Below are 24775 nucleotides of genomic sequence, written 5' to 3' on the forward strand. Positions count from 1 at the left end.
GCTGTGCTTCAAAGGGTCACGTAGGAGCTTTTTTCCCCAAATATATTGAACAGCACTTGCCCAATAACAAATAACTGATCGAAGCAGCTGCAGAACTTGGAGGTTCTTCTCGTGCTGCTCCGGACTTGGTTTCACTTTTACACCACCAAGGCCGTGGTGTGAGAGAATCATCAGGAACAGAGGAAGGAGCATCCCAGGTTTTCTCAGCATCCATATCCCACTGTTTCCAGCGTTAAGTCAAAGCTCAAGTCATTTTCAACCCATCAAAGCCACAAAACTTCCACCTCTTCTCCAGGCTGGCCCCAACCCCACTCAGCTCCTGCCGGAACGTGTTCTGCAGTCGTGTCATGAGCACTTCCACCTCTGCTGTGCAGATCTGGGGGAACACAAAGAAAACAGCACTGAAAGGAAAGATGGAAGCCCTGATGGCTGGTGATAATTCGAGCTCAAACAGTTACATGGCTGAAGTTCATCCAGGCTTTCCCTGAACTCCTGGGGTTAATGCTGAAACACCAAGAGCTGTGACAAGAGCTAAGACTGGGGTTGCACCACTGCACAGAAGGAACCTGAGGTGAGCCCAAGGTCCTGCCAAGCCACACTCAGGGCTACTGCCAACTTCTGAAGGGCTCTTCCATGGCTCTAAACCACCTTGGATCTTAATTTTTGTGCTCTCTGCTGATCTTCTTAGTGAGAATGATGGACAGGGAACAGGGGAAAGATATTCCCCTTCCTTTCCTGTTGGCAGCTTCAAGAAATCAGGTTGTACTTCCAAGTACTCCCCCTCTTCCTGCCTCACCTCAGGCCCAAAGATCTGCTCAGGGTTAAAAATAGCATCCCAAACTGATCTGAGGTCCTGCAAGAGTCAAGGAGGAGACAGAAGAGCTCAGAAGGAACCCAAAGGACAACGGAAATAGCCCTAAGTGCGAGTGAACACGAGGAGACTGATGCCATAGCACGGGTTAAAGGGTTGGGTCTGCACAGGGGTTCTCCCAAGCAGAAGCTCCCAGAAGCCCTTCTCTGCACTGTGGACACCAAAGAGGAAGTTCCAGAAGGCAGCCGAGTGCTATGATGGCAGTTTTATAGGAGTTTCAAACCAAAATAAAGGCAGCTGGTGGCCCCACAGACAAATTCCAAGCTAGAATGAGAAGATAAAATTATTAACTCTGTCTTTGTAAGGCTGGAGTGAGCAAGGCCAGGGAGCCACATTTTCTTAGGAAAGGGTAAACTAAACACTCATTTATATACACAAGCAGCTGGATAAGTTCCAATCCCAAGACAGGATTCCCATGACTGTGGGGCCTCCTGATCCTGGGGCTCTTTAAGGAAGGCAGCTGGAGACCGGGATAGAGGAGAATGAGATGTAATGCCTTCCTAAAGGAAGGAATGAGATGTAATTCCTTACAGAAGCCTTTGCACAGTTGCCCCCCTTTACTCTGAAAAGGAGCACAAAGCCAGCAGGACATGGGACTGCTTGGGGAGTGTAGTTAGTGGTGAACCCCAAAGCTGGGCTTGCTTTGGGCAGCCTGGGACAGTGGCAAGTGTCCCTGCCAGGGCATAGAACTGGATGGGCTTTGAGGCCCGTCCCAACACAAACCATCCTGTCATCCCATCCCCCATTCTCTTCCAGCAGATTTCTGCAGGGAGTAGAGCCCAGGAATCACTGTCCAGCCCAGGCTGTCCCACACCCACCTTGCTGTCCAGGCGCTGCAGGTAGGAGCAGATGTACTCAATGCTGGCTCCAAAAGGATGCACATGGAGAAACGTTGAAATTATCCCTGGGGAAAGGAACAACACAAAGGTCATTGTCACGAGACAAAAGCCAGCTGGGAACACCAGCCCTGTGTCCCTGCAGGCAGCCAGGGGTCACAAGGTCACACCCTGACCCCAGCAAAGCTCAAGGTTTTCCTCAGTTCCAGGACTCCCACCTCCCTTGGGATAACCAAAGGAGCCAGAGGTGGGCAGGAGGAGTGCAAGGCCACCTTGAAGCAGGTCCCCCCAGCTCAGGTCTCTGGAATCACCACTGAGCTAGCAGAACTCACCAACTAAGAGAACTTCTCGCTCAGATTTCACAGGGCTGTTGCTCAAGGTCTTCTCCACTGGATATTCTTTCTCCTGGCTGCAGGCACAAACTCTGGACGTGTTGCTCTCCTGCAAAACAAACCCACAGGACACATTCCAGACAACCTGGCACACCAGGGACTGGCTTGGGCAGGGTCCACAGAGCGTCCAAGGGTGTTTTCCTGGTTTTCTGAGTCACTGCATCAGTCATTGCTGTATCTGAAGTTTATTTTCAAAACTGCTCCCAGCAAAGCACAGCTGTGTCCATGGTGCTGGGTATCATCCACCAAGTGAGATGAAAAGGTCACAAAGTTCAGCAGATGCCACCACACACCCTGCACCAGCCCTGCTCCCTGACATGACATCTGCTCCACAAAGGCCTTGCTTTAAACAACAAAATACAAACCAGACCATGGCCTTGCCATGACTGATTAAACTGCAGAGGTTTATTTTTCAAATGTCCACACTGACACAAATGGGATTAATCAAGTGCCATGGGGCTCACAGGGCTTAGGATCAGACAGACTGTCCCTGACATGAGTCTGTGATACTGAATTAAAACAGAATTGGGCATAATTTATTATCCCTGACATAAACACAACAATGCAAAGACGGTGGCTGCACTAAAAGCAGAACTTGCTTTTATTCCCGAGTTTTATGGAGAATTCTAGTAGCCTGAGAGCTGTGGACAGCTGTAATTGGGAACAGCTTCCAGTGACCAGTGAGATGGGCTGGAGGGAGGCCAGTAACCAAGACAGAACTGAATGGTCCCCTGGGTTTGCTCAAATTCTTACACCAGCGCAGTTCTCAGTTCATAGGGCTGAGGCTGTGCCCAAATGGCCTGAGCTTCCACATTTGCTCCTAGAGGAGAAAGAACAGCTTTGCCCTGTAGAAGTTGATCCAGGGACTGCAGCCCAGCAGCTACACTGCCTGCTCCTGAAGATCACAGAATCATGGGATGGCCTGGGCTGGAAGGGACCTTAAAGCCCACCCTGTTCCACTCCCCCCCCGCCACAGGCAGGGACACCTTCCACTATCCCAGAGCAGCAGCTCTTGGACTTACATTCCCTTGGCAGTCAGCTGCATCTCCCTCCTTGTCCTCTTCATCTGCCATGCTCTGCTATATATGGGCAAAGAAAGGAAAGATTACCGATGATAATCTGTTATTTTTGTTTTGAAGATCCTGCTCTGATGATTACTGTAATACACAAAACCATTTTTAATTAGTAGAAAGGCATTATCTTCCCTAGCTCCTGGCACAAAAAAGTGGGACTAAAGATGAAAAATTAGATAAACCCAGTATCTGGCTCTGTGGGCCAACGGGGAAGTGCTGCCTCATGCTTCTTTTGTAATTGTGTCTGTGCTATAGAGGAAAGAACCCAGCAAGTGTAGAGTCAGATCCACAATCAAATCAGAGGGGAATCAAACCTGAGAAGCAGCACTATTGATTTATGTTTGGAATTCTGCATGGATTTTTGTTTGGAATAAACACATCAAGAATAAAAATATTAAAACACAAAAATTTCCAGTTCCAAAGTGGTTTATGGAGGGCAGATCAAAACATGCTCCTAAACCACAGTTGCAAATATCAGTGTCTGATAACTGAGACCTTTTTTCTTGTCTTTTAAAAGCTCACACTGCAGAAAATCCTGTTCCAGCTGTGATACCACTGTACACTGTTCAGTGACAGTCCTATTTTATTTATACAGTTGCTGAGATTGTCTCACAGGTACTTGAAGCAACTGCAGGTCCATTCCTGACAGACATCCTGCAATTGGACAAGTAATTTTTCCTCACTTTCCAAGGACAACTGCTCGAAACCAGGGCTAGGCATTCTCACCAGGAGCGCAGGACAGACGTCCTTCACCACAAAGGTGAGGATGGCACAAGGAAGACCTGCATGGCACATACCTGCTCCTTCAGGTTTTCTAGTAATGTTTCTATTTTAAGTTTGTCTTCTTTTACTTTTTCCAACTCAGCTTCTCTCTTTTTGTACTCCTCTTGGACTTTCAAAAGATGCTGGAAGAGAAAAGATAAACTCTTAACCTGCCTTCCACCAACTATTGTTCAAAGACCATAAAATTTAGAAGGTCTTTTCCATGAAGACAAAATGAAGTATAAAAGAAGGATCCACCTTAGAAACACCTTTGCCTCTTAGCATAGAAAAAAGCAGAGTTGTGTAAACATGAGGCAGTAATTCCACCCCCAATGGATGGGATTTCCCATTTCCTAACTCAGCTGGTTATGGACAGACTTGGTACTTTGGAAGTCACAGTAAAGAGCACACAAGGAATCCTTCAACTATGGATTGCTTCCATGGGACTTATCAGCTCATACACAATCCCAGGTATCAATTTTTTCTTTGGGGTTTTTAGCAACACTGGACACAACAAAGTTGCTCCCCCCTGCCAGTTTGGATCCTGCTAAGATCCAGAGTGTTTTTCCAAGTGTTTCTGCCACCCATCCCAGCCTCCTTCCCCTGCAGTATGGCCCCAGCTATGAAAAATTTCAGGCCCACCTTCTGCATGCCCTGCAGAGCCTGCTGGAGGAGCTTCATCTGCTGCTCCTTGGTGGTGTCCTCATCCCTGGAGGCCTTGCCCTGCTCCTGCTTGAGCAGCTCCACCTCGTTGCGATAGGCGTCCAGCTGCCAGCGCAGGCTGTCGTTCTCCTCCTTCAGCGCCTCCACCTGCGACACCAGCGCTGGGGATAGCACAGCAATCAAACCATGGACAGCAAGGAGCCCCTGGCTGCTCTCCCCACCCTGTACACGGGCTCAGCAGCTCGGGTTACAAATCCTGAGCACACAAAGGAATGGCTCCAGCTGTTTGGGATATCGAAGGGCAGGAGCCACTCTGCTCTACAGCAAGGCTGGAAAGAGCTGGGGCTGTCCAGCCTGAAGAATGATCCAGGGAGACCTCAGAGCCCCTTCCAGGGCCTAAAGGGGCTCAAGAGAGCTGGAGAGGGACCTTGGATAAAGGATGGAGTCACAGGACAAGGAGAATGGCTTCCCACTGCCAGAAAGAAATCACTTCTGTGGTTTCACAGCTCACGTTATGAGCTGTAAAAAGGAATTTTACCTGACTCTTCTGTTTCTTTCATCTCTGATGGATCTTCTATTTCTTCATCAGACATTTCCATCTCCTCCTCTCTCCGAATGCCCATCAGCTCATCATTGTGGATGTTACGGATCTCCTGGGGTTCAGAAGCAGAGAGGGTTTCAATACAGATTTTGAGGAACAGGTTGGCTGAATGAAAATTTCCTGAAATCTAGATCTGCAAAAAACAACTCCAGGACATGACTTAAAAACTGGCACAGACTATTAGATCAAGGGCAATACCCAGCACAAGTCACTCTGTCAGAGCTACTGGGATTACAGACTCTTCCATCTCCCTTCTGCTCTTGTGATGAGGCAGCTCAGCCTTGCTGTGCAAACCATGAGGAACTGGAGTCAGCCCTAATTCTCTGGAGCCAAAAGTCCCAACCTGGGCTGGGACAGAGCAAACCCAGCTACAGCTGCATCGCTGCACGTACAGGGACCTCCTCAAGGTGACCCCAAAAGGCTGAGAGACCCTTTAGCCAGCATCTGATATCTACAGTGAGGTAAGAGACATTTTAAATTACACCCAAAAATGTACCATATACTAGCAGAATTTTTATATATTTATAAGTATCTGCCAAAATCTGTACCAAGAAGCTGCACCTTGTGGCTTCCACCTTCCTTTAAAAGCAGTCCCTAAGCTGGGGAAGAGCAGAAGACTGAGCCTGGCAGCTGAAGTGCTTCTGAAAGAGGCCTCACCAGTGGTCTCACAGCCCCTTCCTATTGGGAGAACTTACCTCAGAACAAAAGACAGCTCCAACTGGAGAGAGAGCTCCCACCCCAGCCACAGCCAGCAATCAGAAGGCAGGGAAGAACAGGACCACTGGGCTCAGAGTGAATCTAATCAGCACTTGGCTTCTCAGGTGCAAAAAAAACCTTGGCTCCTCTTTTAGCTGCTACAAAGGTTTGACTCAGTGGGATCTGGAAAGTCCCATAGGTACAGTCTCATGGGGAGCTCATACCTGGAAACTTCCCAGGACAACATGAGCATTTGGAGTGTTCCAGCATGGTGGAGGACTAACCACCTGCTTGGTACCAGCAGAGCCTCAGCTGGGCCTGATCCAGAGTCTTTCCGGGCTGCAGCTTTGCAGGAAGGTGGCCTGGACCCCCTAATACACAAGGATCACAGGCCATACCTCCAGCCCATGGGGATCCCAGGCCTGCACATCCTTGGCCTATAGTGATCATGGATCAGCAGCCTCTCAGCTTTGCTGAGATTCACTCTGGATGTTAAATAATGTTAAAGGTGAAAGACACCTCCTGGCTTTGCTGAGATACACTTGCTTTACAAGTTTGTAGTAAGGAACTCAGTATCCCAGACAAATCCAGAACCACAGGAAGATTTACACTAGGGGTAAGGAATGACAGCCCAAGGGAGCAAGACAGGGTGGAGGAGTGGGATAAAACCTCATGAGACTCAACAAGGCCAAGTGCAAGGCCCTGCACCCCCAGTGTGGCAGCTGGCAGCATGAATCTCATCACAGGCCCCAGGACAAACATCTTCCCACCCATCATCTTCCAATGGACGCCCTCTCTTTACCTTAGCTTCCTTATTTCTGACATTCTGCCTGACTCTCTTATCTGATTTTATCAAATCTTACTGGACTAAGAACTATTCTTCCTCCTGCAGGAAGAGCAGTGGGAGTGACAAGCCTTCTTCCACCAGTTCCTTTCTGATCACCATTTTTAAAACACATTTCATCACGTCACTTCATGGGATAAATACACAAACATGAGACATCCTCCCCCAAGCTTTTCAGGCTGCTCATCTGCAACTATTTCCACCTCAAGGTGGAAATATCACATAAAATGTGATAAAAGATTCTGACAAAACTTAGAGTTGCTGGTTTTTTTAATCTCCCTAGAAATCCTTCTTGCTTTAATATTAAAATCAGCAAAAAAATCAACATTTATCATCAATATTATGACTATTATTGTGCACAACTTCCATCAGAAGATTGGCCTCGATGTATTGTTACTGGTGACACAAATACCAAGAGAAAATTTATTACCTGTACCACAAGAGCCTCCTGAGTGATTCCCACCTCACACTGTGAAGGAAGGTGGTGTTATCCATGCGAGCATCGTGCAAACTGAACATCAACATCCTGACAAGCAAGAGACCGTGCTGGAGGATCTAACACAAGAAAAGATTACCAACCTCTGCTTGTTTGCACCACACGCTGATGTTCTTACGCTGAGCTTTCGTGAAATGGTCCCAAGCCTTTTGTTTGGAGGCAGAATGGTACACGGCCACTATCTGCTCGACTGGAGTGGCAAATCAGCAGCAAATCGGGCCCGAATAGCATCCAGAGAGGGCGAACAAGAGTAAAGGAGTAAAAAAGTGGAATCAGGCAGGTGGTTTGGCTCCCCTTTTCTCATAACACTGCACTGTGCTTATGCTACACTCAGGGAGGGGGCTTAGTGTCTGGAAAGAGCCTTGTGGGCTTCACCAGGCCAGTGCCAAACGCTCAGAGAACAACGACCAACTGGAGCAAGGGCTCTGCTCTCAGCTGGGAAAAAGGCAGTACATGTGGAAAAAAAAGGCAGCACAGGTGCTGGAAAATATCCAAATACGCTGTGTGAGGCTGGCTGGGAGAGCAAGTCCAAAGGGGCAGGACTCACCTCTGAAATGGGGTGATGAGCTACAACCATGAGTTGGCCCTTGGACAGTGCCACAGCCTGTGTGAGCTACAGGAACATGACCAGGACCAAAGCAAAGGCACCAGCCATCAGCTATTCTGGGTCCTGGGATTGATTCCTCTTGGAATACACAAATTGTTTCTCCTTGGCTGAGAGCTCACCCACAGCACAAAGCATATCCACTTGATTTTCTTCTATGCTTGTGATGCAGTACCCATAATTCTCACAACATAAACACATCTCCCTGCTCCTTAGAGTAACCTAAGAGTGGTTGAGATATCAGTCTAGGTTTTAGAGAGTGGAGTTACACACTAGTCTCTGTTACTACTTACTCTGCAGTGCTCATTGTATGTCCCTCTGGACCGTGTGCCCATAGTTTTTACCATTAACAGAATATAAAGGAAAATAATAATTTTTGAAAAATCAAGTAACAGCTAAAATTACTAGATACAAAACCAAAAGCTAAGAATGTTCAAAAGCTAGGCAAGGGGCTCAAAGAGAATTAGTACAATTGTGGAGAAGGTACTTGTAATGAAGTAAAAACATTCAGATTTACTAAAGCAAGGATGTGTAAGAGGCAACGAATGGTCTGAGGAACTATTACAAATCACATTCTGGAATTAATACAGTCCATGCATCTTCCTTGATTTCCTGGTTTTATAAAGTACTGGGATTTGAAAGACCCAGGGTCTGCAACAGGGTGTTGGAAGCACTCTGCTGCTCCTACCTTTTGTAAACAAATCCTGCACACTTCGCTGAGGCACCAAATTCCCAGGAACTTACCTTGTCTGTGCACAGGAGGGGTTGAAAAGATGACAGAACTAACAACAAGATGATAATTAAGAGGAAACAAATTCAGAATTCATTTTCTCCTTCCCCCCAGATGTGGAATCTTACTCCAGTAAAAAGTACCACAAGGGATTTTTGCCAGGTTAGTGCCATGTGACTCCAAATCAGCCAGAGCTGCACTGTAGCGAACGCCGCTTCTTTTCCTAGAGCCCTTTTAGTGGGGCCTCTCCAGACTCTGGAAATTAAGAGTCTTCCCTGCACCAGACAACCAACATCCAGCTCGGAGACACTACTCACACTGCACCAGGATCCCTGAGAGAGCCAGTTTGAATTTCTCTTTAGCTTCTTCCATCTCCTTCTCGTGAGCCGCCTTCTCGTTGACGAGCCTGCGTATGTGGCTGTTGGCCGACTGGATCATGGAGTAGAAGTTGTTGGCAGTTCTCCTGTTCACCTCCCCGCGTTCTATCCAGGTCAGCAAGGTCTGGATGGCTTCCGAGAACTTGGTGTCATCTGCAGGAAGACAGGACAATTTTACAAGACAGCTCTAGGGTGGCCTGGGCAGCTTTCAGGTCCTTTCCTCGGAGCTGAACTGCTCCTTCAAAAGGTCAGCATCCATCAGGTGACTCATCACAACTCCTGGAAGCAGGGAAGGATCTGAACACAAAGCTGTACAAAGGAAGGCAAGTCCAGCACCAAGGTGACGAGCAAATCACCGGCTGAGGTGCAGCAAGAGGAGGAACAAGCACTAGAAACTTACTGGAAAATGTCACATCTACTGAGATGGATGCTTTTTTGAAAGATGACCTCCAGCTTCAAAATCATCAAATCACACATGAATCTTAGGCTTTCAAGAAGGTCTTACATTAGTCCTTCCAACCTTAACCAAAATTATGTGGAAGAAACTTGTACTGAACAGTTTTGATTTGCACAAGTTTCCTGCACTCATCAGGTTTGTTCACCCTTGGGAAAGTAAGATTTAAGGGAGACCTCGTCACTGTGTCCTGGGGAGGGCTATGTAGATGGAAATTCCTCTTTTACAAGAGAGTCACGTGGAAAGGATGAGGGGGAACAGGTACTCCTGGGGACAACTTTTCACAACAGCAGCATTGTTAAAGTGCTGGACTCCCCAGTACCAGAGGCTTTCAAGACTGGGCTGGGCAGAGTGTTGGGCCATCTGGTCTAGACCATGCTTCTACCAAGAAAGGTCAGGCCAGGTGAGCCTTCAGGTCTTCTCCATCCTGAGATGGAGATGATTCAAGCGCAGAGGGTTTTTGACAAAAGAAGGAAGATGGTGGCAGAGCTGCTGCGTGCTGACCCCTGGAGAGGGCAGAGCTCTGCCCTTCCAGCCCCTCTCACCTTTGAGCTTCTCAGCCACCACGCTGCACTCATGGTCGGAGTAGTGGACGACAGGGGGCGGGGAGGGTGGGCGGAAGCGCTCCTCGGCCAGGCGGCGCCGGTGCCGCTCCTCGCGCGCCAGCATGCGCTGCTTGCACTCCCACTCGTACAGGTCATCCCGTGCCTGAGCAAAGTCCACATGCAGCCGCCCCGTGTCCTTCTTGTCCGTGCTGGAGCCCAGCCGGATGCGGTAGCCTGGTAGGAGGGAGGCTGGTCAGTAGGACAGGGGACTCACCTGAGGCTTCCATGGCTAAAGGAGCCCAGAGGATTTGGCTAACAGGGAAAAAACCCCACTAGGACAAGCCAACCAGCCAAGTAAGTCCAGCCCACCAGTCAGCAAATTAGGAGCAAATGTCTATTTTTTGAGGCACTATCTACAGAATTAGCTGGACACTTATCCATGTAAGATGGAAATAGACTCTGCACCTCAGTCCAGTGTTTTGTAAATGTTTTCATGTGACAAAGTATTTCTGCCTTTCCTCTCAAGAGCTGTTTTCATACACTTAAGCAGAAATGCAAAGGCAGCAGAAGACAAACTGACCCAGCATCAGAGAAATCTGCCCCAATTCAATTGTTCTGCCTATAACACACCACCACAGTTCTGTCCCAGAATTTTAAGCTTCCCTCCGAGCCAAACACACCCACCAGACAGGTAAAGTGCCTTGTCCACCATGAATTCCTCAGCAAAGCGGATGTGGCAGAAGTTCTTCTTGCTCTTGCGGATAGCTATGACCTCCCCACACTGCTCAAACACCTCCATGATGATCTGCTCCGTCCCGTTTTCTGGCAGGCCTCCAACAAACACAGTCTTGCACCCAGGGGGCCTCTCTCTCGTGGCTGGAGGGGGAAGATCTGAAGAGAGAAAACAGAGCAAGTCAGGTTTTGGGTTGCCAGCACACATTCCCTCCACCTGCTCCTCTCTCCTGAGAGATGACCACACCTTCCTGGCTTCCTCCCAACACACACCTGGTTACGCCACACTCAGATTTACAGAGTGGGTCCTTAGCACTGCTGAGGTGCTGAATAAAATAAGAACATTCACCAGCATGTTTGCAAAAAAGAAAAGCTTGGAAGTCTGGAGCCCTCCAAACACTCTCCTGAGTGCAGGAGGTTCACTAAGCTGGTGTCAAAGAACACAAGCAGCACCAGGAGCTCCCAACTTCATAATGGAAGGTGCTACAAAATCACAGTAATGTAAATAAGACATAAAAAACATACTCAGGGGATTCTTTGTGCTGCAACTGCGCAAACTCCAGACTTGTGTGCTTGAGCTACACCTCACACTGCACACGAGAATCAAACCATGAGGACTTCCAAAAACACAAAGAGACTGGAATGGCTTCTTCCCCAAACCTATCAATCTAGCAGCTGAAAAGGCTATTTCTGGAAAAGGCAAACAGTGACAAGAACAGGCTTTTCCTGTTGCTCTGTCACCCTCTTGCCGGCAGTGAGTCCCAGGAATGGCATTTTCTCACACACACCTGGGTTTCTATGAACATAAACACAGGGATACCCTATAGAGACAAAGCACAAGCAGACAGTTACGTGGGTTAGGTGGGAAGAGAGTGCAGCTCTTGCAGTGTATGATCTCCTTCACAGCTGGCATGTCTGGAGGGATGGGAGGTGGGACAATCCCCAGGCCTGGCATCATGGGGTTGATTGGAGGGATTCCGGTCATCATTCCAAGAGCAGGATCAAAATCTAAATGGGGGAGAGAATAAGGGAGTCAAGCGTGGTGGGGGTAGAGTCATACAGTGACTGCGAGCTCTGAAAGCAAAGTGGGAACACTCCCACACATGCCGGTGAAAATCAGGAGCATATCAACATCAAACTTTAGATCTGTGTCCTTAAAATATTGTTTTAAAACTATTTCATTGCTCATTGCCAGAGTCAAGTAACTTTTTTCCATTCACATGAATTACTTCCTTCTCTCCTCTGTAGATACTGGCTCCCATCTAGGGTCCAACTCTTCCCAGAGAGGTTTGTCCACAAAAAGACACCTATGACATATAGAAACAGTGAAAAACCTGACCCAGTTTGGTTGTATTAAGTAGTTCAGCAACACAGACAGTTGTGACACAGGCTTAAGGGCATCAGGAAGAATTAGTACATCTAAAAGGTTGCCAGGCATTGGAAGGAGTGGAGTCCCTATTCCTGGAGGTATCCAAGGATGTGGCACTCAGTGATCTGGGCTGTTGACAAGGTGAGGATCAGTCACAGGTTGGACTTATGTGGAGGTCTTTTCCAATCTAAATGGTTCTGGGATTTAGAGCATCATTTCAGACAAGTGCAGCAATTGCAGCAGCTAAGAACCTGCCGTTTCCTCAGTATTTTGAAACACAGTCACAGCAAAAACACAGATCTGAGGCCAATCCTCTGCCACCAACCAGCATTTTTGGAGAAGGAACAAGAAACCCTGTTGTTCCAACTGAGAAACATGGATGTAGGAGTACATGGGAATTGTATCCTTATCCATGGGATAGACCTGTGTTGATTCTTCCTTCATGGAAGAATGTCAGCAGGAGAATGACAGGGAAACAGCATCTCCACAGCAAAGCCAAATGTGAAATAAGGCCCTGGGGACAGGAGAGAACTCTATTACTGCAGAGAGAGTTAGGGCTGTTCAAAGTGGAGGAGAGGAGGTTGTGCTGTCTGCAAAAACAGACATTTCCTCCCCAGGTGAGCAGGCAGGTTTTAAGGCAGGGAAAGCATCCTTCTTAGTGCAGCAAAGCACTGGAACAGTCAGGTCCATTCAGGACTTTGATGTCCAGAATCCTGCACTGCTGGGAAATCAGGCACAACTCAGCTCTGTTCCTGCAGGAGCTCTTTCATCCCGTACAAGATGACTCAGCCATGTACATGTGTTTCACACTACAAGGTGGTCATTTCTAGAGCAGAACTCTCCATTAATTTCTGCTATATCCATTTTGCTACCCTTTTGCTTTCCTCTTCATCTTCCCTCCCTTCCTTACCAGCCATTGCAGTTCAGATTACAGTAACATGTTCCTGGATATCACTGGTTTCCTGACCTCTGTGGGGCATCCTCCTCCTCCTGCACCACTGCAGGATACCTAGGGGTACCCCACAAAAACTATTATTTGCACTAAAATACATGTATTCTTGTCTCCTCTTGATTCAGGTCTCTAAATAAATCTCCTGCAGCACGAATGCATTTCAAACACAGCTCAGTGCGTATGTGGTGGGTGTCTACCCAGCCACAGTGCAACAGGCTGTTCCCAAAGAGCTATGACAGGCTCAGCTCACCAGGCAGGAGGGGCTGTCCTGTCATGCCCATGGGAGCCATGCCCAGGTTGTTCATGGCGGTGGCCCAGGCAGTCGGGTCAGACATTGGCAATCCCATCAGAATGGAGTCCAGGCTCAGATTTCTGCCGCCTTCTGTTGAGAGGAACATAAAAGTGATTAAGGGCTTAGAGCAGATCTCAGCTCTGCCCAGTGAGACTCTGCAGTGTCAGCACCCAAAACCACAGCAAAACCCACTCTCAGGGAAGAACCAGAAAAAAAGACCCCACCAGTGCTGTGTTTCCGGAGCAGTTGGGGCCTGGAAAATACCTTAAAGCACCTCAGTTATAGTTCATCCACCGCAATTAACAGCTCTAAGGGGCCTTGAGGAGCACTGATTAAAGGTAAGGAGACGCTGATTCCTCACAAGAGATTTAGGAACAAAGGACACATCAGGTATAAACTGTCAGACTGCACTGAACTGAAGGGAGCTGTCCCAGCAGGATCCTCCCACTGCCATTGGAAGTGCTCTGCCAGCTCATCAAAACCATCCTTGAACTGTGCTGTAAAGTCCCTGATTCTCCTTCAAAGATTTTAACTCTCCAGGGAAACAGCTGCATTTCACCCTCTCTTTCTGCAGCTGAAGGCTTTGTACATCACCTTCCTTCTGCCTCAGGTGCAGCCTCATCCTTCCCTTCTGCACCTGGAACCTCCCTAGGGAAGTTCCCACCTCATTCCCACAGACTGCTCTGTCCATGCTGTAACATCCCACCTCCATAGCACAAGCAGGTGCCACATTTCCCCAGTCACACTGGTGGGACTGCAGTTTTCAGCCACAATATAATCTGCAAAGACATTATTCTTTGTTCCCTTTCTTCCCAATGCTCTGTGAGAAATCCTGAAGCTGGCATCTAGGAAGTTTTCCTTGCAAGACTCCTTGATCTGACATTACAATATCATACAGTTCTTTTAACACTTTGTTTTTATGACATTATCTTAAATATTAATGTCTCCAGTCATTCAGCCTGAGGTGCCTTATCCTGCTTTTAAGGTCATGATTTTAATCTTGAGATTCCGTTCAATTAGGAAAATACATCTATTTGGACAAGTATAGAGAATCACAGAAGGGTTTGGGTTGGAAGGGATATGAAAAACCATCCCATTTCAACACCTGCCATGGCAGGAACACCTTCCACTGTCCCAGGCTGCTCCAAGCTCCACCCAACCTGGCCTTGGACACTGCCAAGGATGGAGCACAGGCCAGGGCCTCCCCACAAGGAACAATTCCCTCCCAATATCCCATCCATCCCTGCCCCCTGGCAGTGGGAGACCATTCCCCACTGTTCTATCACTATATACTCCTTGGGGAGACCCCACAGTCCAAGCCTGGCTCCAGGCACAGTGGTGGGGTTGCAGCAGCAGCAGCACACAGCTCCCCCTGCCCACCCTGCACAGCCACACCCCTGGATCCAGGCCACTCTTCACAGAACCCTTGAGTCCTGCCAGCAGTGGAGCTGGGAGCAGCAGTGGAGCTGGGAGCAGCAGTGGAGCTGGGAGCAGCTCACCTGGGGGAATGCTGCTCCTCTTCCTCTTTCCTGGGCCACTTCCATCCTCAGCCGGGCTGTCCAACAGCCGCGGGCCAGCAGCACTGCACAACCCCAGGGACTCGGTGCTGGCAGGGTCAAAGGACAGGTGGTTTAAACCTGAAAGAGAAAAGCACACTTAGGGACTTGACTTAAACTGGTTTGTGATGCTTTGGATCACTGTAATGAGAGAAATGCCCAGTTCTGGGCAGAAGCAGCACTCCAGGCCTTGAAGGAATCCTGACTTCTGGCCCCAGCTCTGCCTGATCTGAATGTTACACAATAAAATATTACTCACCAGCACCAATTCTACCACCCACACAAATCAAACTGCCTGACAGTGTAAGCCAGGGGTACATCTTTCCTGGGCTGAGCAGCATTTCAAGCCTGGAAACTCAAAGGACAGAATTTTTCCCTTATTTCTTCAGTTGAGAAACACACTGTTAAGAGTTATTTCAGTTTCTCCAGTTGAGAATTCACCTGGAGTGATTTACTACCAAAAAACAAAGTGTAACTGAGAATATCTTCAAATGAGAAGATGCTGCTGGAATTTTTGTTCAAGGAGTCTGCCACACAGCTGCTCTTGGTCATTGACATAGAAGGGGTTCTGGGATGCACATCCCAAAAAGGAAAGCTCCAGCCTTCCTGGGCTGCACCCTCCTGTCAGGGAGCTGTGGAGAGCAAGGTCTCCCACAAGCCTCCTTCTCTCCAGGCTGAAGGGATGGGTCAGTGCCGTGAACTGACCATTGAGTTCCTCACTCTACCTTCTGTCACAGTCAGCACTTGCAGGAATGCAAGACTGAAGGAGCACTGAAATACCAAGTTTGATTTATCTTTGTCTCAGCAAATTCACCCTGAACAGCCAATACAGGGGAAAAAAAAAAAACAAACAAATATCTTTTGTGGACCCATATAAAGTGATAAAAATAACCACATTTCAAAGGTGCTCTGTGTTCCCAGGGGAATCAGCAGAACTGAGAGCAGCAACAATGACAATTATCCCATCCCAGGGTACTGATGGGCCGAGGCATTTGTACCAAACCTTCCCCCAGCCCCTCTGCAGCATTTTGATTTCTGTTCCAGAGGATTCCAAGAACTTAATAAACATGGCTGCTGGGTTGGGCTGTAAATAGCCAAGTGGGTACAGGGAGCCTGGCGGGCTCCTCTCCGAGCCACTGAAAGCTGAGAACGCAAGAAGCAGCCAAGAAAACAAGGACTATTCAGCTGGCAACAACAATAGTCACGCCCGGCCACGCAGGATGCCTACAATGCTGTGTTAAATATTCCAAAGTCAAAATATCATGGAGGTCATGAGGGCTCAGGAAAACAAATCTGAATGTGGCAGGTTAAAAATAGAGAGGTCATGCACAGGGAAGACAGCAGGAGAAAAGAAAAAGAGCAGTTCTAAGCTTACATTGGTATTATCCATGTGGTAGAAAAGGCAAAATTGAACTTGAACAAGAGTTTTCCTGTATTTGGGAATAGGGAAGGATGGAGAGAAGCAGCGGGACAGCCGGACTCTGGTGTCAGCAGCATGGACAGACACCCTGCTCTGGCTGAAGACAACGCTGTGGAGACACCTGGCACTGACCAGCACCTGAATGCCAATGGACACTGCTCCAGCCACTGCTTTCCAACCCACTCAGGAACACAGGCAGCCACTCACTCCAAGGATTTCCAGTCCCAGTTTGAGCAAGAATCTCAAATGTCCCAGCATGTCCCCAGGGCCAGCTGACAGCCAGAAGAAAAGCAGCCATCAGCTGGAAGGCTCTGTGTGGAGGCACCCATGTGACCTGGAGCAGGAGCCTTGTCCTCAGGGCTCACCAAAACAGGACCAGCTCATCCAACAGAACCTAACAACAGACATCAAGCAGAAAAGTCCTTGGGAAAGCTTTGCTCTCACTTCACCAGGATGGAGAAAAAGCAAATGTCCCAGTAAAGTAAAGGGCAGTATGGAAAGTGGGTGATGGAAGCCATAAGCAAGGTGCTTGCCGCTCTCTAGCAGCAGTCTGCTCCAAAAATGAAAACAAGCCAGAGAGAAGATTCCCAACACACACTGGAGAAAGAAACCCCTCACTATGTTAGATTTGCCACCCTACACAGGATAAATGCTGTGGATAGCAGCCAACTTTCAGACCCACCTGCCTCTTTCCTGTCATCTCAGTGAGCAGCCAAAGCTCCAGCCACACCCCACTGGGTACAGAAAACAGGCTCAGAAGAAAGCTGAAGCTGCAGAAAATCCTTTCTCCTGAGCTCTGAGCAGGATAAAAGCTGACAGGCTCAGCCAGTACAGCCAGGAGGCACAAACAGGAGCATCCCTCTATCCTTTGTGCCAACCAGAACGAGGTGTCCTTGGTCATTCCAAGCTGCTCTGCTCAGGAGGGAAGGCACCAGCACAGGAGCAAACCACAGGGGTTTGCTCAGTATTCCTGTAGTAAGCCAGCCTGGAAAGGCCAAAATGAGATTTCTGCATTTGCTGGGAAATGCTACACAGAAGGTAAGGGGGGAGGAGAAAATCTGGGTTTCCAGCAAGTGTCAGAACTGGTGTCAGCACTTCCAGAGCCATTTGTGGCACAGGTGTCAGTGTGCCCTTCATCTCCCTGTTCCGATCTCCAGGGATTTTCAGAAGAGTCCATTTTTAAGAGTGAGACATGGGGCACTGCCATAATGCAGTGACTAAACATTTAAAAATAAAAACTACAAGATTTCCCAGCAGAAGAATGGATCAGGGAAAGAAGGGGGGGATGCTGAAAGATTAGCAGAAGGCAACTCTGAGCAAGGCCTCTCCCACAGCACAGCAGGTCCTTGTGGGCGGTTTTCCCCTCTGGAAACAGGTGCTGAGCTGTATCTTATGGGAGGAGTCCACAGCTTCCCACTGGCCTAAGCAGCACTAACAAGGCACAGCCCACTGTCTCACTGGGCTGGGATCAATCCAGGTCTGTGTTGGGACTAAATATGGCTGCAGCTTCCACAGCACAGCTTCAGAAAGGGGCTGGGGAGAGATGAAAGATCTCAATGTTCCAGGCATAAATCAAGGGAAATATCCATCCTCACTGGGTCCCATGCCAGACCTGGGACAGGACTTGGTTTTCCAATCCTGCTAACAGAGCTGGGCCATTTGCCTTAATGACCAGGGGAAAAATAAACCACAAAAAGTCCCTGAGGCAAACTGAAAAGCCTGTTTTAAGATCACTCCTATTACCAACAGAAAACACTGGAAACACTGGAAATCACAACCAAAACACAGGATTGTGCAGCTCCTGTGCAACACTCCTGGGACCACTTACAAACAACACAGCAGCCACAGGGCTGCCACCTCAGGATTTGGGCAAAATGTTCCCTGCTGGGTTCAGGAACATTCAGATAAATGGTGGCATGAGCTCTGCCACAAGCCTGGCACTGCTCTGGCAGCCTCACTCTGCAGCCTCACTCGGTCCAGGCACTGGAACAGCTTTCCTGCCATCCAACCAGTTAATAAACAGCAGGAACATAAACCTCTGCCCCAAAACTCAAATTACAACGATTACCAGGTACTCTGACACTGTCACACACCTAAAAGCCCTTCGATGATACACTCAAAAAGCCTGTGCAGGCTGGTGCTTGTATGGTCGTATTTCGGGGTGTCCTAGAACCCTATCTACTATGCTGCATCACACTTTGGGGTGCCCCAAGTCCCTCTGAACCACTCAGGTGACATTTTGGGGTCCCCTGGACTCCTCTGAACACATATTAGGCTTCTCTTACTGAGCATCAGGGGAACTCCAGAAATGGGCTGACACAGGCTTTACTATAAATACGGATTTACCTTTTGCCAACATTGGCAGATTTAGGGAATAAGCAGTGCTCAGTCTGAGCAGGTGCCTGTGTTTTTGGGAATAAACTGGATTTTGGGATACCCTGTGCCACTGATTACACAGTTCTCATTTTAAGCCCTCAAGAAATGAACTTGAGAAGACACCAAAGTACATCTGCAGCAATCAATTAGAACACAAGAGAAAAGAGATCAGCAGGGAAGGCAGAAGAGAGGGATGCCAAAGCTTTGAAGTTACATTTTGATCCAAATAATTTCCTGTTGGAAACTAATTCCCAGATTCAAAAACTACTGCTGGGCTCGTGCATGTTCTTCTACCATACTCCTGGCTCAATTATCACTGGTAGAGCTTCTCAAACATCAGTCTGAGCCAGGAGCCGGCCAGGCACACTGATGAGAGCAGCACAATTTTGACAGTGACTTCTGTCAACTCCAGATAACCCTGCAGGGCAGCAGGAGCCATGCAGGGAATCCCAGAACCCCCCCGTGTTACCTGCAAACTGCACAAGGAACATGGCAAGATGCTCATCGTAAGGCAGGAGGCTCAGACAGTTCTCCCACTGCTCCCAACTTGGCTTTGTGTTTGAAAATCCAAGTGCCAGGCTGAGCTCCCTCACTCAGCTCCCAGCACAACAGGAAAGCTGGGACCCAGTGACAGCAGAACTGCCCTGGGGCAGGCAGGACAGCCCAGGCATGAGAGCCCAAGCTGGTCTGGGGCAGGCACCCAGCAGCTCCACGTGTCACCATCCATCTCCTGTGACTGACACCCATAGGCAGATTCCAGCACACAGGGGACAGAGGCAGATGAGCAGGTGGGGAGGCAATTAACAGCCAGAGCATCTGAATTTGCCAGGGATTTCATCCATCGCTGCTCTAAGCACTGGCACGCAGCTCAATAAACCCTGTTTGCATGCCCGAGATTAGTGCCCTTTGCACTGAAAGATTAATTCCTGGTAATCCTCGATGGTAAGAGGCACACTGCTTGCTTTCCTTGATTCTGGAAGCTTGTATTTGCAAGAAGTATATTAATTTCAGGCAGCTAATTATTATAGCAGGGCTCTATAAAACCAAGAGACACAAAGAGCCCTTCCCTCCTTTGTGCCTGAGAATGCAGCAGTCAGCAACTCCAGTCAGTTACACCAACCTGCAGTTTTCACAAAAATACAGCCACAGCAGCAAAAACAGGAGAATTTGACCAAGTCCTGTACGAGCTGTGCTTTTCACTCAATGTTGTAATCCAAAACAAAGGAAAAAACTCCTTACCAGCATGTGTGTACCTGTATGTGTGTTACCAGCAGTGACCTAACACAGCCCTTGGTGCTTCCCACCAGTGAAACCTGCCATGCCCACCATGCCAAATTATTAAATACTCCATGAAATGTTTTCAGGATGCTCACAAGGCTCTGCCAAACCAGCCTGCTGTTGGGGAAGATGAAACAGGAAAGCCTTACAAATATGATTGCCTGGCAAAAGATTTTGAGAATATAGAAACTATAAGCGAGATTGAAATGAAAGCAAGCTTTGATATCCCTTAGTTACTGAACAACGGGAAAACAATGGTGTGGCCGGATGAAGGTAACCCCCTCTTGATGAAACAATACCCTCTGCAAGCAGGCAGGTCCAAGGGTCAGAGCAGACCCTGCCAGCTTGGCAGAAGGGGTCCGAAGAGTAGATTTAGGGTTTAAAATGTAGCACAATATGGTAATGTAGTGATTCTTATAGGCTGTATGTAAATGCTATAGGATTTGTATGCTCTACTAGATTAGTTAGCGAGAATCAGAATATTCAACACAGAAGATGATTTATTGTATTGTAACGGGAACTTCGTCCTCTTACTCTTGTGCTCTCTTGCTCCCTTGCTTTTGCTCTTGCTCTTACTTTTCTATGCTCTTAGCTCTTGCCTTTTACGTTATTACCCTCTCATCCTCTCTCTTCTCTCGGGCCTGCTCCGAGCTGCAGCTGGCAGCTCCCAGCAGGGCCCTGTACCCACACCCTTTGCAATAAACCGCAAGTTCCACGACTTGGCTTCAGAGATCTCTCGTCTCCGTCCGTCCCGGCCGTGCAACCCCCAGTCTCGCCTACACCTGCCTCTGCACAGATATCTAGAAATTCTAACCCTGGCATTTCCAGGGGGTGAGCTGCTCGTGCTCCAGGGAGTGCAGAGCAAGCAGCTACAGACAGCTCAGTCCCATCCCCTTCTGTCCTTCCAGACTCCCTCAGCACTCCTGGAGAGCAACATCCAGCATGTGCCACCTCTGAACAAGGCTCAACAGCTCCTATTTTCAGAAATATCTTTTGGAAAAGCTAGGAGAAGAAAGCTGATGGGCAGAGGGATGCAGAACTAACTACACAGAGCTACTGGGAAAGAAAAAAGGGGGAAGAAGAAAAAAAAGAGGGGAAAAAAAAAAGGGGGAAGACACAAAAAAAAAACCACATCCAGTAAAGCCAGCAGTCAGGATCATCAGAAAATCCCAGTGCAAAAGCTTGGACTGATGGGCAAGAGAACCTCGAGGAAAGCCAGCATCAGCGTGAGGAACTGCTGGCTGAGAGCGGAGCAGCTGGATGGAATGGACATGCTAGAACTGATAAAATGTCAGCAGAAAAGCTGGGGATTAAGGGAGAAATCTCACACCATCTTTGGAAGGTATACAGAATACCTCAGTAGCAACACCTGATCTTTGCAATGACTTGGTGATTGAACCTCATCTCTGATATGAGCTCCAAACACATGACCTTCAACACAGAAACCTGACCTCCCCTCAGCTCCCACACAGCTTTCAACAACTCAGCTCAAGGGCCTTTTTAATTAGATCCTCAAAATTCCCCAAATAAGCCTTGAAGAAACAGAGAACCCAACCCCTTGGCTTTCAGCACAGGGAGAAGTATGGCTGGAGTAAGAAGGAACTCAAGTTGGAGGGACAAACCCCTATACCAGGTCACCTCCATGCCTTCCCATGGTCTCACAGCTCTGCTGCAACTTTCTGCAGGAAAATATGGAAAAATATAAGGGCTAATTAATGTAGCTACAGGGGAGGTAGGGATGGTGCAGACTAATGAGGAGCTTACCCGAGGATTAATGTTTGTGTAACAAATACACGGCACTAAAGAACAAAAAACATCTCCACGCAGCATGAGAACAGCATGAACAGCACACAGCACCAAAACATGAGGAAAATAAGAGAGTAAGAAACACATAAACCAAAGAAGCTCAATATAAATGCTCAAGGAACCAAATAAATGCATGCATGTGCATATAAGAGTTACAGTCCAGGGCTGTGGGAGAGCTCCAGCCCACGGCAGCTGTAGGCACCAGCACGAACATCCCCAAAGCTTCATGTGCTGCCCACGGACCATCTGCTGTGGCACCACAGACCCAGCCCAGCACAGCATGAGGCTGAGGGAGTGAGAGCACAGCCAGGTGCATCACACCTCAGGGGAAGCTGCTGCCACCTTCACCCCCCACTCCTTTTGTAAACTGCTCATTCTTGGAACACCAGAGTAATTTCTTTATATGCAGCCAATTTCTCCTTGTGCCAATTTCACAGGATCACTGGGATTGAAAGAGACCTTCAAGGTCACCCAGACCCACCAGCACCACCACAAAAACCCCTAAAACAAACCCCCAAATGCCTCTTCAACACTTCCAGAGATTGTGCTTCCACCCTGAGCAATTTATTCCATGGTCTGACTGCTCTGATAGGGAAACGATTGTTACTAATTCCTAACCTGAACTTACCTTGGCACACCTTGAGGCCTTTTTCCTCTCACCTTGAGCAAACACGACATGGCACAAGGTCTCGACTCCCCCCGGCGGCTCCTCCTGTCAGGGTGTTGTGTAGAGCCAGAAGGTCCCCCCCTGACGTCCCTCCTTTTCTCCAGGCTGAGCCCCTTTCTCAGCTCCTCCTGGTGCTCCAGACCTTCCCGTAACAATCTCCATCTTTTCTGATGTAATTTTAATGTCCTTTTTGAAGTGATTTTAACTACCACTGAACTCAAACATTGGAACACACACTTCCCACGTGGAATAAACTTTCCGACACAGCCTCCCCACCACCCAGACGGACCGGAGCCCTGCGGGTGTCCCCACCAGTCTTCTAGAAGTCCCGACGGCTCCCACGAGGCTTTTCAGGCCCTCCATAAAACTCCCCGACTGGCTCGGCCGGGCCGGGCCGGGCCGGACGTGCGGAGGAGGCCGCTCCTGCCCGGCGAGCCCCGCTGCCGGGTCGGGAAGCAGCCCGGAGAGCAATGGAGAGCGAGGCGGCCCCTCCGCTGGCCCAGGCCCCGGCAGGGGAACGCTCCAGCCCCAGCCGCGGCTGCCGCCCTCTGCGAACCAGCCCAAGCCGCCGCTCGGCCACTCTGGCCGAGGCCGGGGCTGCTCCCCGCAGTCAGGGTCCCGTGTCCGCGCCCCCCCACCCCGCACTCACCTCCCGGCTCGGCCCGGCCCGGCCCGGCCTGGCCGCTCCCACACGCGCCACCGCTTCCGCCGCACGCCCCGCCCCGCGCGCTCCCGCCGCGCGCGCCCATTGGCGGGGCGGGCGCTGCGCGCGCACCGTGACGGGAACGTGACGGCGTCTGGCGGGGCGGGAGCGCGCGGGGCGAGACTGGCCGCACCCTCCGGGACCATCCCACCGGGACCGGCCACACCCCTCTGGGACCAGGACCAACCCTCTCGGGACCGGCCGCAACCCCCGGGACCGGGACCATCCCACCGGGACCGGCCACACCCCTCTGGGACCAGGACCAACCCTCTCGGGACCGGCCGCAACCCCCGGGACCGGGACCATCCCACCGGGACCGGCCACACCCCTCTGGGACCAGGACCAACCCTCTCGGGACCGGCCGCAACCCCCGGGACCGGGACCATCCCACCGGGGCTGGCCACCCTCCCCCAGGACCGGGACAATCCCACCGAGCCCGGCCACACCGACCGGGACCATCCCACCGGGACCGGGAACATCCCAGCAGGAACATCTCCCCGGAAACACCTCACCGGGTCAGGGCCGGCCCCTCAGCCGCCGCTCCGCTGCTGTCGCCCTCCTTTCCGCCGCCCCGGTTCTGTGCTCACCAGTGCTGCTCCCTGGCCTCGGGCAGAGCGGCCCTCGGCTGCCCCTGGTGCCGCCGCGAGTCCCCGGTAGCGGAGCAGAGACCAGCCGGGCACAAGGGCGTTTATTCAGCGCAGGGCAGCAGTGGGGCAGGCGCCCTCCATCCTTGCCGGTCTCGGTATGGAGCAGGATGGCTCCATCCCCCTCCCGCCATGGCCCTGTGCCCCCCAGTCCAGCCGCTCCCGCGCCGGTGCTCGGTGCCGCGGTCACCGCAGGCTGGAGCTGGACAGGGGCTCTCTGGGATGAGGCATGGGAGCAGGCCTGGCCCCACAAGGAACGGCTGCCCCTCCAGGTTACCCCAGCAGGATCTGGAGGTGTATCCAGGGATGTGTGAAACCCCTCCAGCCGTGGCTTGCAGAGAGAGGAGAGGGGTCAGTGCCAGAGCGAGATGCCCAGAAAGTGACGCTTCACTGCAGGGGGAGTTCTACCTCCAGCTGCATCTTGTCCCCCACCTGCACAGTGTCACAGAATCTCAGAATGGTTTGAATTAGAACTTAAAGCCCATCCCATTCCAACCCTCTGTCATGGGCACCTTCCACTGTCCCAGGCTGCTCCAAGTCCCAAGCTGGCCTTGGACACTGCCAGGGATCCAGGGGCAGCCACAGCTGCTCTGGGCACCCTGTGCCAGGGCCTGCCCACCCTTCCAGGGAACAATTCCTTCCCAATATGCCATCCAACCCTGCCCTCTGGCAGCAGGAAGCCATTCCCCCTTGTCCCATCACTTCAGACTCTTGTTCAAAGTCCACATTCTCCATCTCTCTTGTAGGCTCCCTTATAGTGCTGGAGGTGTGTCTGGAGGTGTCCCCTCTCCCATCCAAGGCACTGCAGTGAGTTTGTGGCACCGAGCCCTGATCCCACTTGGAACAGGCTTCTGCCCAGCCAGGGGTCCTGCTCCTCACGCCAACTCAGACCTGCAGCCTGGCCAGTTCAGTAATGGATTCATGCAGCAGAGCTGGCAGTCAGAAAGCTCAGAGAGCAGCACAAGGCCCATGTCCAAAGTGTCCCTGTTCCCGCTGGGACCTGCTGCAGGAAAACGTTGGAGGGAAGCAGAGGCTC

At 50.1% G+C, this 24775-nt stretch overlaps 1 protein-coding gene across 3 annotated transcripts; it reads right to left on the bottom strand.

Moving 5' to 3' along the window:
• Positions 1-7: 7 nt before the first annotated feature.
• Positions 8-23135, bottom strand: ENOX2 (ecto-NOX disulfide-thiol exchanger 2). 3 transcript variants are annotated; one of them, XM_050974271.1, is made up of 15 exons: positions 23042-23135; positions 14789-14926; positions 13248-13379; positions 11529-11684; positions 10629-10835; positions 9945-10178; positions 8886-9098; positions 7318-7424; positions 5136-5250; positions 4577-4758; positions 3970-4077; positions 3122-3178; positions 2040-2148; positions 1690-1775; positions 8-376 (listed from the first exon to the last, which is right to left on the bottom strand). In XM_050974271.1, exons 3-15 carry the CDS (start codon positions 13342-13344, stop codon positions 245-247), a joined length of 1803 nt encoding a protein of 600 aa, XP_050830228.1. In that variant the 5' UTR covers positions 13345-13379; positions 14789-14926; positions 23042-23135; the 3' UTR covers positions 8-244. The 3 variants fall into 3 exon arrangements, with proteins under 3 accessions (XP_050830228.1, XP_050830227.1, XP_050830226.1); XM_050974270.1 differs by lacking the exon at positions 23042-23135 and adding an exon at positions 22354-22493; XM_050974269.1 differs by lacking the exons at positions 14789-14926; positions 23042-23135 and having other exon boundaries at positions 13248-13395.
• Between the last annotated feature and the right edge of the window lie 1640 nt (positions 23136-24775).

This window comes from Serinus canaria, chromosome 4A (genome assembly GCF_022539315.1).
Source record: "Serinus canaria isolate serCan28SL12 chromosome 4A, serCan2020, whole genome shotgun sequence".
NCBI lineage: Eukaryota > Metazoa > Chordata > Aves > Passeriformes > Fringillidae > Serinus > Serinus canaria.

Coding starts and splice junctions, on each gene's coding strand:
- ENOX2 (XM_050974269.1), bottom strand. CDS start 13,395: ATGTTCCTCTCAACAGAAGGCGGCAGAAATCTGAGCCTGGACTCCATT. Junction 10,836..11,528: donor TCTCTTCCCACCTAACCCAC/GTAACTGTCTGC, acceptor TTCTCTCTTCAG/ATCTTCCCCCTCCAGCCACG. Junction 5,251..7,317: donor TGTGGTGCAAACAAGCAGAG/GTTGGTAATCTT, acceptor TCTGAACCCCAG/GAGATCCGTAACATCCACAA.